Source organism: Apiospora kogelbergensis (genome assembly GCF_038363985.1).
Source record: "Apiospora kogelbergensis strain CBS 113332 chromosome Unknown utg000001l_segment0_segment0, whole genome shotgun sequence".
NCBI classification, from domain to species: Eukaryota; Fungi; Ascomycota; class Sordariomycetes; order Amphisphaeriales; family Apiosporaceae; genus Apiospora; species Apiospora kogelbergensis.
In genome coordinates this window covers 7,967,104-7,981,686 of record NW_027117418.1, presented here as the reverse complement: position 1 = coordinate 7,981,686, position 14,583 = coordinate 7,967,104, and the positions used below count along the sequence as shown (strand labels likewise).

Below are 14,583 nucleotides of genomic sequence, written 5' to 3'. Positions count from 1 at the left end.
CTTCAAGCTCTCTCGGGACCAGCCTAGCCAGCCACGGCCAGTAATTCGTGGAGATAGCGACGGTGTAAGCCCCCAAAACCACTTTTACCAAGTTGGCTATCCCCGAATACCCGGACTGATTCATTACCTCGCCACCGAGAAATTGCTTTTCACTTCTTTTTCTGGTGGCTTCTTGGTTCTGACTTTTTCTAGTCAGTGAGGGCAGCGAGTCAGTCAACCATGAAGCTCAAACTGGGCTGGACCTAGGCTGGACCGCATCATGGCTTGGCTTGGGAACTAGCCTGTTTTGTGGCTGATGGCATTTCGGGCCACAGGGAAGTGGGAAGGGCGCATTGAATTCCAGTATCAGAGATAGAGATTGTGCAATCCCGCATCCCATCCAGCCAAATCCGACTACAACTGTGGCGTGGCGTGACCTACACTTCCACTAGACGAGCGTCTAGTCTCCAAAAGTTGGTACCTGGATGATCAGTAGTAGGTGGTGGTTAGCACAGTATGTCTTGTATCTGCTATGTCGCTGTCTCAGCACTCAATCTGCAGAGAGAATGCAATGCGTCTTGACGTACATCATACCTGTACCGACCGAAAATGGTATGTGTTGAACGTCGGGCATGGGGTTTTTTTATTCCTGCTATCAACTAAACAGTCTCCCCAACTTGGTGGCCTAGTTTATGTATGGGTGTCGTTCAGCTGTCGGGCTGTTCAACGAAGTACAAGAGTTGAATTGAACAAATTCTACACTACATGATTTTTATGCACTAGTGAGATGTGAAGATCGGCACGGAGGTTTCTCTCCGGGCTAGTGTTTTTGACAATTCTCCGTTAGCAAGGACACGCCAAGTGCCAAGTTGACCAGCTTTCGAGCAAGTGCTTTCACTTGAGATCAAGTATCGGAAATGATACTGGAAACCCTATTTCCACCCAATATCCATTATCATGAGAAGTAACCGGCATGCTACGACCATGCTACTCACCCTCAGACCCTTTCCACCTTCGGCATTGCACGTTGCCAGTTGCCTCGGTGTGGAAGAAGGCGAAAAATGCGCCCTGCCACCTTGAGCACCTGCAGCGGGCGGTCGCGCTATGGCGGGTGGCCAATCTACACGGACTGATTTGGTCAAGATCAATGTCGATCACCTTTTTGGTATGGGCCGGGCTCCGTTTGAACATCGGCCTCGGCCGGTTTTTCCTCATCCTCTGTTCATTGGATTTCCCCCCGCGCCGGGCTGCTAGCTAGTCATGTCACTCAGCCTCAACCACTCTAGCCCGCACCTGCGGCATCTGGCGTTCGCGGATCCAACGAGCCAACATACATGTTCGCCACCTTTATGTGTTGGAATGCTTCCCAAAGCAGTATCTATCTCATGCCGATCTTCCACAGGGCACACAAACGAAGTCAGAAACCCGGCAGGGCGCCCCGCTAACTGGCTACCTTTCGATACGAAGTCCATGCCGGCATACCGTAGCCCCTGTCAATCAACGAATTTAGGACACCGTCAAGCCGTCTACCTTCTGATCTACCGACTGATTTCTGCTGGGCGCCGAGCGGCAACCGGCTTTTGGTCGACAGCTGACAGCCTAGCAGTAGGCAGCATGGCAGCATGGTTCGTTCTTGTTTCCATATGACCACCATTCCAGCACCATGCCTGATGCTTGTATTCAATGTGGCGAGTGCATGCTTGTTTCTGCTGGGCTGCTGGGCTGCCGGCCCACGAGCAATTCTGTTGTTGAGAATTACCCCCCAGCACCAAGTGGTACGTACAATCTGTGGGATATCGCATGTTCCTTTACTACTGCCCAAACAATGTACAGTCTGCACTTTGCAACGCACTTCCGGCGATTCCATGTTCGTTTAGTGCGCATAGGAGCGTGGCTGGAGTTGCGCCCCCGCCTCTTCTGCCCGCCTGCCACCCTCGTTGAAAGGCTCAAAGTCCAGAACGGCGGTCGCCCTCGACCACCCCGAGCGAGCTGTACCTGAACTGATACTCACGTAAGCCCGGCCATTCTCGAAAATACTTCAAATTCATTGGGTATGCACCGTTTGGCGCATATACCCTAGGTAGTGGCGTTGACGCTGTCTGGTCAACATCTACGACAAACTACATGTTGTTTTGGATGGGGGCCCAACCCGCAGATGCCGTCACCTCGACCTTAAACTTAGCGTTTGAAAGCGCGAGCGCTGGAGTCAGGTCATCAGCCACTTCCTGGCCGTTGCCTCCATGGTACGATCTGTATCCGCTCCGGCGGTCCTAGGCCAAGCGGCTAAGTACACTAATCACTCCGCTGTGGGACATCTTGACACAAAATACTGCTGTGTTCTGGGAGATCATGAAGACATCTGAGCCCGACCTTTGACCAAGTCACTTTGAACACAAAGTATCTTGAGCGGTGTCTCTGGTACTATTGTGTCTTATCCTGCCTAGCCTAAGCACCAAATCTAACAAGAGAGCTTAAGATATGTGCAGCAGTCTGCAGTCAGGAAGTGGAACTGCAGAACTACTCTCACCAACGCTTTCTAGTAGAACACGCCAGTTGCTGATGAATCCAGGAGTCTGGGTCAATCCTACTCTAGCTTGCCATTAAGATCCGCCTACTTCACTAGGAATGGCAAGTCTTTCGGCGCTTGCACAAGGCCACGATGGCAATAGTTGATAGCTGTGCAGATTCTCAGAAATCCGAAAGTCCAATCATGTGCCATAGAAAGCCAATCGTCGAAAACTCAATTTCGGTTGGCCCCGAAGAAAATTTCCGGTCACCATTCTTGCAATCACTCATAACCGTAATGATCTCCATTGGCCGATGAACCAAGCACAACCCCTATGGGCAATTATATTTTTGGCATCTCCAGCGTCAATCCTTACTTCATGAGGATCACCATGGGTTTGCATGCCACATGTTAGATGTCTGTACCGAAGACCACAAGCAGAAGGGGTAGCCGAAGACCGTAAGCAGTGTGCCGTTTCGTGGGCCAGCCAGAAGAATATTCTGGATTATCCATGCCCCTTCGGATATTGCAACACTCGGTATCCGTGGCCGGCTGTTCACACGTCTTCAAGATCGGCCGTTGATCATGGAGGAATAACACTTAGCAATCCATTCAGGGCGGGCCTGTTGCGAAACCGCTACATTTAGAATGGGTAGCTTGTTCGTTCAAACTTACAGTATCGTCTTCGCGCGCAGCAAAAGCCTACCAGCTCCCAGAAAGGGTCACAAACACGCGATCACCCGTTCGACCCAAATTTGTAACATACTACGAGATGGTAGATGTTATTTTACAACACCATAGTCTGAGAAACTCGGATATGCTACCGAAAAAGCGAGCTACGACAGCGTATGCTACCACTACTTAGGAGATCACGATCCTCCGAACCGGATTAGAAGCTAGCACACCGCCAGCGCGGGCAGCTAACCGTTTCCCAATTCAGTGGGATAGTATGGCAATTGCATACTCTCGAGAGATGCCAGCTCGATAGTTTTTGCCGAGTTAGGGGAGCACTATACGTCACTTGACTCCTCCCCTTACGTGCACTAACACAGCTCCGGCACTGAGACATTAATATGCACATGTAAACTGGCCGGTTTCCAGCACGTTACGAATCACGAATCACGATCTCGTGGTGACTTAGGAGCAGTGCCGCGTAGGTAATAGGGCTGCTGGTATAGGGAGGGTCAGCTAACTAGGTGTGTATGCAACCAAGGTTGAAATACTTCCGAGTCCAGGCCATCTTCTAAGCTATCTACTGGCTCTGGATCCACGGCGAGCTTACACATGCGGTTCCTGGAAAACCACTCACACCCCGGGCCACCACCCTACGCAGTTAGCGACCACCCGGCTAGTTCTGCATCTCAAGAGTGATGATAGCAAGTCGCAACGTTTGCCGGTTCAAACAGCCCCCAAGTCAAGCGCCACAACGGCAAGTGTTGAAGGGCTGCCTCTAAAATGACGCCTGGTAAGACGTGCCCCGGGTTCTCTGTCTTCCGCCCACCGCTCAGCTGCGATCTAGGCCCTTTAGGCGGCCCTATCTCCCCGCCGTTCACAGTAGTGAGACAAGCTTCGTGGAGCAAGCTCTCCTGTGGCCCGACATTCCTTTATGCAAGAGAAATGAATGGAGGGGCAAAACTTCCATGTGTCTTCCTTAGGGTACAGGCGGCAGGAGTGCTTCGTTTGCCCCATCATCGTCGGCCATTGGGCCATTACGTAGATTAGCAATGGCTGACAGAAACAACGATAGGCCTGTGAGTACGCCATCGCCTGTTCTGAGGTATAACAACCTCGCTTATTGCGCAAAATGTCCGCATTGGATACGAAGCCGGTCTTCTCAAGATTACCACCGAGATTACGGTGCTTGCTATCAACCACTATGTCGGCCAAACAAGGATGGATGCTTCATCTGACTTACTGTGAAGTTGCTTGTGTTATGGAAGCGGCGGGTAAAGACGGCACGCGCGTACACACCAATTCTCACACCACGTTATGCGGGCTGGAAAGAGTTTGCAAGACGTGGGCTGTCGACGGGGAGGGGAAGTCGACGGCTACACCGCTCGATGGGGGTAGTATAACCCCTCAGAGTAGTCGACGGCGTTGCTCGTTACCTAATGGGCCACCCCAGGGATATTGAAGAACCGAACGGTGCCAAACCCATACCCAGCTCACCCTTCCCATGGAGGGATGTTGGAGTGGCTGGTCGAGGGTTTGGCATAGATATGCGGCAAACGCGGTTGGGTTCCTTGCAAGATTCCCCCCGAATAGCAAGTACCTTGTTCTTTAGCCAATCTCCTTCATCTACCGGTGCTTTTGCTGGCAGTGGTAGATCCGACTAACAGAGTGACTGCCTCACTTCGCCGCGGAAATCTCACCAGGCACCCTGGATCAATATGAAGCAATTGGCCTTGCTGTTCTACAATGTAATGCTTTCGACCACGTGCAGAAGCCTCCCAGAGTGGCACGAATCTCACAGTTCGCTATTGTTGCTTCTTATCTGACACCCCTTTCCTTGCATGCTTTGGCAATAAGTAGCCAGGCGACCAACGCTGTAGCCATGGGTAACTTTAGTCGGTGATAGCACATATGTAGAAACCACAACTATCAGTCTCGGTACATCGAAATGAATAACATAATTGTCGTCACCGCATCATGGTTAAACATGATAACCCACTGCATTTGCCAGACCAAGCTTGCTACCATCACCCACGTGAGAAGGAATTAACTCCATAACAGAATGTGACTCAACGGCTACTGGGAATCTAACGACGACCTCCTATTAGAGGCACCACCTTCCCGACTAAAAGCTCGGATATCATAAGGACAAGAAGGAATAGTGGTTAGATCCAGATAGAATGGTGGCTCCAACGGTGTTCTAACCACACGACAAGGAATATTTAACTGTCGTAGTATTGTATTCCATTACTTTGGATGCTGCCACCCAAGTGACTCCGCGAGGCTTTCCTCAAGCGGCATGAGTACAACTGCAAGGTGCGAGAACTCGGCCAGCTACGCGAATGGGAGGTGAAGTACGAAAAGCGGATGAACGAAAAGATCGATGAGCGCAACGGCGTGGTTGGACTGCCAGATGTATGATAATCGTATCAGCCACTCCCATACTACAATGTGGTGTACATAATACGATTTAATATACCCCATTGACGAACGCGAACTCATTACCATTGCAAGCAGAGTCTTACAACCTGGCTAGAGCAGACACGATGTCCTACCGAAGGTCTGATATTTGAAAACAACGTGCAGGTTCGGTAGAAATTGAGCTTGCCTCCAACATTGAGCCAGCCATGTCAAAAGCCCTAAGTAGCTCATCCTATAGATGTCTATAATGATGGAGCTCGGTTGAACTCAGTGAAGATAGAGATCAATGAAGTAAGACAACTCTAGTCAACTCCCTGTCTGAACGAGTCTGCGTGGGTGTGCTTGTCTATCCGCCCCTATCCATCGACTCGCTACCACCATCTCGTACCTCCTTAAATACAGACTTTGTACCATCCTCGGCGGGCATGCGTAGTAATTGCTTCGTGCTTACAGTCATATATATCACCAGATGCGAATATCTTGGGCTCTAGACCGCTTGGCACTACGGGTATTCTTAAAGCATACAACGTTCTGACTTCGCGATGCAGTAATCGGTCGTCTATTTCATATGGAGTGACACAAATGGCTGGGACTAAGTTTCTCTAATGACATCACCGCTCAATACCCTCTTGCTTCTTTCAATCCGGGTCATATTGCGTACTCATTGAAGAGCTTACGTATCTCTGTCCTGCGAGCATGGTACTACTTAGCTACCAGGCCGGTCCACGGGTTCCGTATCGACTATTGAATATGATAATGGCATGAGAGCCATCACCGATAACCACCTCAATGATATATCAGTACATACATACGCTTACCTTGATATAACCAATTTGAGCCAGGCTTGTACAGGTGGTGTAATCTGCTGCTCTTCAGTGGCATTCACCTACCTGTCTTCAGGAGCAAGAAATACTCCTAATGTTTCAGAATTTCCCAGTTGCTAGAATACACAAGCATTACGAACACACAAAATGGAGAGAGAATGCGGTACTTGAGACGATCCACAGTCGCCAGTGATCTTTGCATTGACATAGACTCGGAGTCATCCGTCAAGTCTTTGAAGAGAATCATCATGCAGTTAACGCCTCTTCTAACGTAATATACAAGTTCACATCTCACGTAACTTCAGCCCATTTAATCCTTCTTCAGGGGCAGGATCTTCTCCTCGATACCGTCCTTCGTGATGATCATGACTTGTAGCGCATCACCGACTTCGATATGACGCTCGACTGCCGAGTCAAACGCATCCTTCACTAACACCTCCACGTCGCTTCTCGGCAGCGGGGTGCGCTCCCGCTCCTGCAGAGCGTGTCCGACACCGCTGCCGGGGATGTACTGGTTCTTGAAGTTGACCTGGTTGTCGAGGAAGGGCATGATGAGACTGGCGGCGGCACCGCCGGCGCGGCACTGCTCGCGCTCATAGCTGCCGACGGGGTCGTAGCTGTAGACGGCGCCCTTGTTCTCCTCGTCGAGGCCGCCGAGGATGGCGTAGACGTAGTACGGGAAGAAGCGCTTCTGGTAGAGGATGGTGGAGAGGCGCTTGGCGCAGGCGTTGACCGTCATGGGCTTGCCGTGGCGGTAGCGGTACATCTTGCAGATGGCGTCGAGGCGCTCCTTGAGGGCCTCGCCGTCGGCCGCGAAGCCGACCACGGACAGCAGGATGTTGGCGTCCTCCTGCGACGACGTCGAGCCGCCGATCTTGAACACCTTGGGGGCGAAGCGCGTGTTGATGGAGTAGCCGGACGTTGATCGGGTGTCGCCGGCCATCATGGCGAAACCGTCGCCAGCAATAGCCACAGTGGTACCACCGTTATCGGTATAGCTGTGCAACAAGGATCATGTTAGCCCCAGGCAACGTCGTTGTACCCCCCTCAATAAGAAGCAGCGGTTCATGCAGCATTTGGACGTACGGGTTGAAACGGTGTTCCCGGAAGCCATCAGCGCGGACTTGTGGCGCCTCCGCAAACGAGTAGTTGGGGCCATCGAGGACCGGGTTCTGACTGAACATAGCCATCTTGAATGACTTGGGTTCTCGGGGGTCTGCGGAAGAAACGGAGATGAAGGTGGTGGCTGGAGACCCGTAAACGTGGGAATCGACGTCGTTTGTTGACGAGTGCAACAATGTGGGATTTGGGCGGGTTCGTGGTGGTGGTGATGATGATGATGCAGCTGGGTTGATGGCCTGGAGTTGATGCCCGTTGCAATGCAATGCGGTCAGTCAGTGGTTGCCGCGTCAAGCTAATTGCAGCCTTGTCCCTCTATCAGTCTATCAGGCCAGCTCCCCCGTTCCCCCCCAAGCTAAAGAGCTTGGAGCTTCAGCTACCCTGTCAGCCTGTTTGGCTGGAGGGAGGAGAATGACTAAGCATCTTCGTACGTACTCATACTCGAATACGTACCTCAACTCCAGGGATCCCCCTAAACCCCCTAACCACCCCGATGGATCTCAAGTGCTGGATCTGGCCAGTAGCGCCCAAGCACATTGCAGACCGCACCTGCAGCAGTGCATCATCGCCTCACCTTGAATAATATTCGCTGGTTTGCTGATTCTCGGCTCCTGTTCGCAACCACAACTTCCAGTCCTGCTGTGCGCTGTTCTGTCGCAAGAGTACAGCTGCAACACAGGCAAATTCGAATCCATCTTATCGTAATTTCCCCTTAATAATAATCACAATTGTTCTTTTGTTCAAACTGTCTTTTCCGTCGTCTTTCTCGTCGTCCCTGGACCCCTATTTACTGCGGTCCTTCCAAGATGATTCGCGACATTCGCCAACAGGCGTTGCAGAAGATCGCGCTTCTCTCTGCCACCAGTTCTGCCACTTCTTTCGACAAGTCCGATCTCGATCGTCTTTGCAGAGCAACAAATGGCCATGCTCGTGGTAGGGAGGTCAACGGCGGCTCTCGCGGCCACTCGCTCTCCCGAGTTCCTATGGTACCTACCTACCTGCCTTGCCGAGTCTTCTGAGTTTGCATTGATTCTAACTGTACTTCTAGACCATTCGAGAATTCGAGGTGCTCATCGCCTTATGCAAAGCCGCCCCCTTGGTTCATACCAGCCAAAGCGCCCAGAAGCTCGTGTCCCAGCTGATCCCGTATATGCTCGAGTCGCATTCGCAATCCTTCCAACCTTCGCCCTTCTTCCGCCGAGTCGAGCCTTCGCCCATAGAAGCCCTATCATCGCATTTGACAGCAGCTCTGCTTTCTCTCGGGGGAAAATATGACGATTTGCATGAGTCCGTCTCCGATAATGTATGGGCGTTCCTTGCCGCCATGAAATCGGCCGTCAACAGTGTTGTCCCAGCAGAGCCAGACGAAGATGGGGAGCAAAACGTCGACGATGCTATTCGAACAGCTACTATTGCTATCGCGCTCATAGGCTTCCTTGATGCTGCCTCAGCCCAGACCGACTTCTGGAGGACTGGCGGGAGATTGGCCTTGATTCAGCGAGTGCGTGATCTGCTGACTGATGACTTTTTGACCGCTGTCGAGGGGGCCTTTTCCAGCATCCGAAATGCTCACGCCTCGGACCGTAGTGCCAAGGAATGGAAGAGGTACTTGAAGCACTACGCGGCGAAAGGCCGGCCGCTGAGTGCCGATCTGCTGCAGCGTAGCTTTATGTGGCTTTTGGTTTCTGCCACATCTCTGCTAAGCACCGAGGCGAAAGTGTTGAGGAGTGCTCACATCCTTGACCTGTTCATGTCTAAAGATGGCTTGCTTAGAGCAGGAAACACGAGCCCCGATGCGGATTTTCGCTCCCTCGAGACTTATGCCACCATTGCCAGTGAAGAAATGGAGAGGCTTGAGCAAGGTGCCGATTTTGTTTCCATGGGGTCTATGTCTCAGCAGAAGCTTGCCTATGCCGTCAAAGCCTCGGCTATGATCAGTTTCTTGAATTGCAGCATGCTTAATGAGGATGCCGCAGATCCAGAAATCCTAATGGGTTGGCTAGAAGAGTCCCTCCTCGACCCCATCCAGATGCTCGATAACACCTTGGCCTCCACGGTTCTCAAATGCATGGCTGTCATATGCCGGTTGGACTCGAGCTACGCCTCAAAAGTCAGCAGGCTTCTTCCCCGTTTCATCGTCCAGACAGTGCCTCAAGGCGACATTGTAGCTACGGCGTCCACCTGCCTTGCCTTTGTTCTACAGATGCTTTCTCACGATGCCGTCATTACCACGCTCTATACTCTTGGGAACGTCCTGAGCCCTACTTCTGATCAAGCCGTCGCCAGTGGGTTCTCCAACGAGCTGAGCCCCGACTCTGCAACAATCTCCAACGGCATTTATCAAGGGGGCCGGCAATCGAACGGGAGCTCGATCTCACTTGCGTTGCAGGAGGGTGAAGACACGTCTGCTGTGTACGCTAACATTGTTCAAGCCATTTGCGGGATAGCAAGCAAGTGCAATGATGAGAAGATCATCGCTCTCGCTCAGGCGATGCTCCTTCAAAAGTTGACAAAGATAAACCAGTCGGTAGACTCGCAGATAATCATGGGAGCCGCCATGTTGTCACTTAGCGGCGGCCAGCTCGAGTTTCGCTCCCTGCTCAGACTTTATTCGAAGATATGTCGTTCTGCCCTCGATGACGAAATGGATTCAATCCTCGTTGCGGTGATGAAAGCACGCAATCACATATCCGCCAACGTCAAGTTAGGCTCACCGCTATTCGATATCTATCTGACGTCCATGTTGGAAGAGCTCGTTTCCAAGGGTGATGTGCAGCACTCTAGCCGCACGAAGGAATCTGATATCGAGTTTTCTGCTCGCGAAATAGCCCAGCTACTTCAGCCGCTCTCTATCCTGCTGTCCACAAACGACTTTGCGGCTGTCCAAAACACTGATGACGACGGCCACTCCATGATTCGTGATGCGTGGTTCAACATTGTCGTTCATGGCTTCAACCCAGCCTCTGATCGGGGCAAGAAGTACATCAACGAGCTACGCCTCTTGGCGATTCACTCGCCCCCATTGGTGGCAGAGCAACGAGGTGAACAAAACGAGAGCGACATCGAGCTCAACACGGTCCTGCGGAGGGCCAACACGTCCGAAAGGGAGGCCAGACAGAAGAAGGCATTGACGGAGCTGATTCCAACCAAAGCAGCTGAGATTAAAGGGTTGAGCTATAGGAAAGTCATCTTCCTCCAGGCTGCCTATCTGGTTGAGAGTCTACGTGCTGAATCAGGCGACTGCACAAAAGCACTCTCTTACTTCCTCGAGCCAAGTATGCACAGGACAGAGGTCAGCAGCGTCATGGAGGGAGTCACAACTGCGATCATGGAGAAATATCTTAGCAAAACTATCGAGGGCAAGCTGTCAACGTTTTCTGCGCAATATGCGGCTTCGCAATTGGCCGTTGTATTTTGTGGGTGCTGCCACCGCATTCAGCGAGTTCAGCAAGCTGCATTTGCTTGTGCCGATAAGATCGTTCGCGAAGTCCCGTCAGCTCTCTGCCAGCGATCCTCGCTTTTCGCACTCTTGGAACTGATGTCTCTGATGTGGACCAGTTGTCTAGAAGCCGAAACTGACCTCTACGAACCGCGCTCTATATTTACGTCCAAGCTTGGCAATGTCACGGTTGAGCTGTCGGACGACTACACGTTCCGCAAGTACACCCTGAACAGACTGGACACAAAGGCAAAGGCTTGGGTGCATAGTGCGATGAACCTTGCTCCTGCAGATGTTAAGGGCCTTTTGCAGACGTATTTGTCGGAGTTCGACGATGAGCTTGCCTTCGGTCACATGTCCCTTGGGCGTACCTTTGCCATGCAGATCGGGTCGTCTATTCCCCCAACAGACCAACGATTGACGTCTCTGAACCCAGTTGGTGACACCACAATCAACACGACTTCTGACTTCATCGCCCAATACACAACTCGGCAGGAGTACAGATATGGCGAAGCATTGCCGGACCGTGGCATGGATCTCCTGAACGCTATGCCACTTGGCCGAAGGGCCTCGTTTATTAAGGCACCACCTCACGAGACCGCCAGTGCCATCAACGCATTGGCACACCTTGAATCCCGCCTGGCAACGAGGAAGAATACCCATGTCAGCGAAATCCGCGACATCTTGCGACGTGCTGCTGCGCTGCTGTGCCGCACCGTGAAAGATGAGAGCGCTGTAGCACACTACCTAGTCAGCCTTCCGTTCACCATATTCAGTAAGGATTCGATCAACCTGGGCGTTTCGCTTTGGCTGGGTGTGATGAATGAGAACCCTAGAATGGAGTCTCGTTTGCTCGCGGAGATTGCCCAGCAATGGGAGTTTACCATTCACAACCGGCTTGGACTCTTTAACCCTGCCCTCATGTACGTTTCCCTCACCTGATCACCCTGCTATATACTGACCCAGATAGGCACCCGGATCCGTTCTTCCTGAGGGAAGAGTTTGCTCCTAGTGACAATGAAGCCCTTAGGAAACGCCGCCACATGGTTCATAATCTTCTTGCGCCCCATGCGCGTCTGGTTCAGTTCTTCAGCAGCCACTTCAACGCCACGCGACTGGGCAGCCCCGATACTCAGAGAATCTTCCTACGCATGCTCGACCTTACCTTGGATGCGATGAAGATGTCTGTGTCCCATCCCATGGCACGGGAACTCAATTTGAACATTGTTCTGTTCAGTCTGCGCGTTCTGAAGGCTTGCACGGGTATTTCGAACCTGACGCAATGGCGTCTCAAGGACAAGATCTTGTCTGCTGGCCTCAACTGGTTCACCCACTCTCCTAAATGGTCGTTCGGCAGCAACACCCTGCTGCTCAAGACGGAAATCCAACTCATCTCAGATGTGATGGCGGCCATGAAGGGCGTGGGATACATCGCAGCTCACTCTGTGGGCTCCTATAAGGGGCTGGCATCAAAGGAGCAGCTGTTCCATCTCTTGTTGGAGAGTGAACAGGCACGCTTGAATGTTTGGGTGCACCCCGTCAGCGACGTGCGCGTGCCCAAGACCGATCTCATGACAAGTTATGGCCAAAAGGCAGCTGAAGTAAGTCTCGTTCCCTTCACATCTCTGAAGTGCAGCCAACTAATCACACCGTACAGTTGACACTGCAGCCATTGGTCCGCACAGCGTGGGCGGAGAGTCCCTCGCTTGCCATCGAGTTGGTTAACCGGTATTCATTTGCAAGTGTACGAAACGAGGTTCGCTGGCTTCTTTTGAACTTCACGGAAAAGGCCATTCATGAGCCTGAAGCGCTTCCAATCCTTCTAGGAGGAGACTTGCCCAACGACATCCGATCCCAGCTCAAGTACCTCCTGTACTGGGCACCGGCCAACCCAGTCACATCTGTTACCTACTTCCTCCCTGCGTATCGGAATCACCCATTCCTCCTTCAGTATGCCATGCGGGCATTGGAGGACCATCCTGTAGATGTGACCTTCTTCTATGTTCCACAGATTGTGCAAGCACTTCGATATGATGCCCTTGGTTACGTGGAGCGTTATATCATTGAGACTGCACAGTTCTCCCAGCTATTTGCTCATCAGATTATCTGGAACATGAAGGCCAACTCATACAAGGATGACGATGGAACTGTACCTGATGAGATCAAGCCGGCCCTTGACCTGGTTATGAACAAGATGATCGACAGTTTCTCGCCCGAGGATAAGGCATTCTATGAGAAAGAATTCGGTTTCTTTGCAGAGGTCACCGGAATCTCAGGCAAGCTGAAGCCGCTGATCAAGTCGTCGAAGGATGCGAAGAAGCAGAAGATCGAAGAAGAACTCCGCGCGATCAAGGTCGAAGTCGGTGTATACTTACCCAGTAACCCCGACGGCGTCGTCATCGGTATCGACCGAAAGTCTGGAAAGCCCCTGCAATCCCATGCCAAGGCACCATTCATGGCGACTTTCCGCATCAAGAAACCCAAGACGAACGATGTTGAAGACACCGAGGAAGTCATTCAAGGTGTGAGCAATACTGGTCTCATGTCGAACGAGAACACCATCGAGACCTGGCAATCTGCCATTTTCAAGGTCGGTGATGACTGCCGTCAAGATGTTCTGGCACTACAGATGATTGCCGCCTTCAGGGGCATCTTCCACAGCGTGGGCCTAGATGTCTACGTGTTCCCCTACCGCGTCACGGCTACCGCTCCTGGTTGTGGTGTCATCGATGTTCTGCCCAACTCCGTCTCGCGTGACATGCTGGGTCGTGAGGCCGTCAACGGGCTTTACGACTACTTCGTCAGCAAGTACGGCAACGAGGACAGCCTGCGCTTCCAGGCGGCGCGAAACAACTTCGTCAAGAGCATGGCGGCCTACTCCATCATCTCATTCCTGCTGCAGTTCAAGGACCGGCACAACGGCAACATCATGATCGACGCGGCGGGCCACATCCTGCACATCGACTTCGGGTTCTGCTTCGACATCGCGCCCGGCGGCGTCAAGTTCGAGCGGGCGCCCTTCAAGCTCACGAGCGAGATGCTGGCCGTCATGGGCGGCTCCACGGACCACCAGTCGTTCAAGTGGTTCGAGGAGCTCTGCGTCAAGTCCTTCCTGGCCGCCCGCCCCTACGCCGAGAAGCTCAGCCAGATCGTCCTGCTCATGATGGACAGCGGCCTGCCGTGCTTCAAGCCCGAGAGTGTCGTCCACTTCAAGGAGCGCTTCGTCCTCGAGAAGAACGAGCGCGAGGCGGCCGACTTTGTGCGCGACCTCGTCCGCCGCAGTGCCGGCAGCTGGTCGACGGGTGTTTATGACCAGTTCCAGCTCATGACCAACGGTATTCCTTACTAGAGGGGCCCATGGACACGGGGAGATTGGGGGTGGGAGGTTTATTTATTTCGAAAATTAACGCTTAGGGGACGGGTGTGAGAGTTATCACCCGGGTCAGGTAGTTTGATCTTAGTGAGACTGACTCCCTTGATAGTTGTAATACTTTATATAACATGCAGCTAATGCAAAGCATCTCACCGAGCCTAACTAACAGGCTGAGGGACCCTCCGTATCCCAGTATCCCCAACTTTATTTCTGTGTACGTGGCTATAACCTTTAGAGGAACGAGTCAGTA

The 14,583-nt window shown here is 52.2% G+C and overlaps 2 protein-coding genes across 2 annotated transcripts; one reads left to right on the top strand and one right to left on the bottom strand.

Annotated features, from left to right (window-relative positions):
- Nucleotides 1–6,712: 6,712 nt before the first annotated feature.
- Nucleotides 6,713–7,592, bottom strand: PG998_002572 (proteasome A-type and B-type; the record flags this gene model as incomplete). Its single annotated transcript, XM_066869390.1, has 2 exons — nucleotides 6,713–7,400; nucleotides 7,489–7,592. The coding sequence occupies 2 exons, from the start codon at nucleotides 7,590–7,592 to the stop codon at nucleotides 6,713–6,715; spliced, it is 792 nt and encodes a 263-aa protein (XP_066737805.1).
- Nucleotides 7,593–8,327: 735 nt separating this feature from the next.
- PG998_002571 (Phosphatidylinositol 3) lies at nucleotides 8,328–14,309 on the top strand (the record flags this gene model as incomplete). Its single annotated transcript, XM_066869389.1, has 4 exons — nucleotides 8,328–8,507; nucleotides 8,570–11,883; nucleotides 11,931–12,561; nucleotides 12,618–14,309. 4 exons carry the CDS (start codon nucleotides 8,328–8,330, stop codon nucleotides 14,307–14,309), a joined length of 5,817 nt encoding a protein of 1,938 aa, XP_066737804.1.
- Nucleotides 14,310–14,583: the final 274 nt, after the last annotated feature.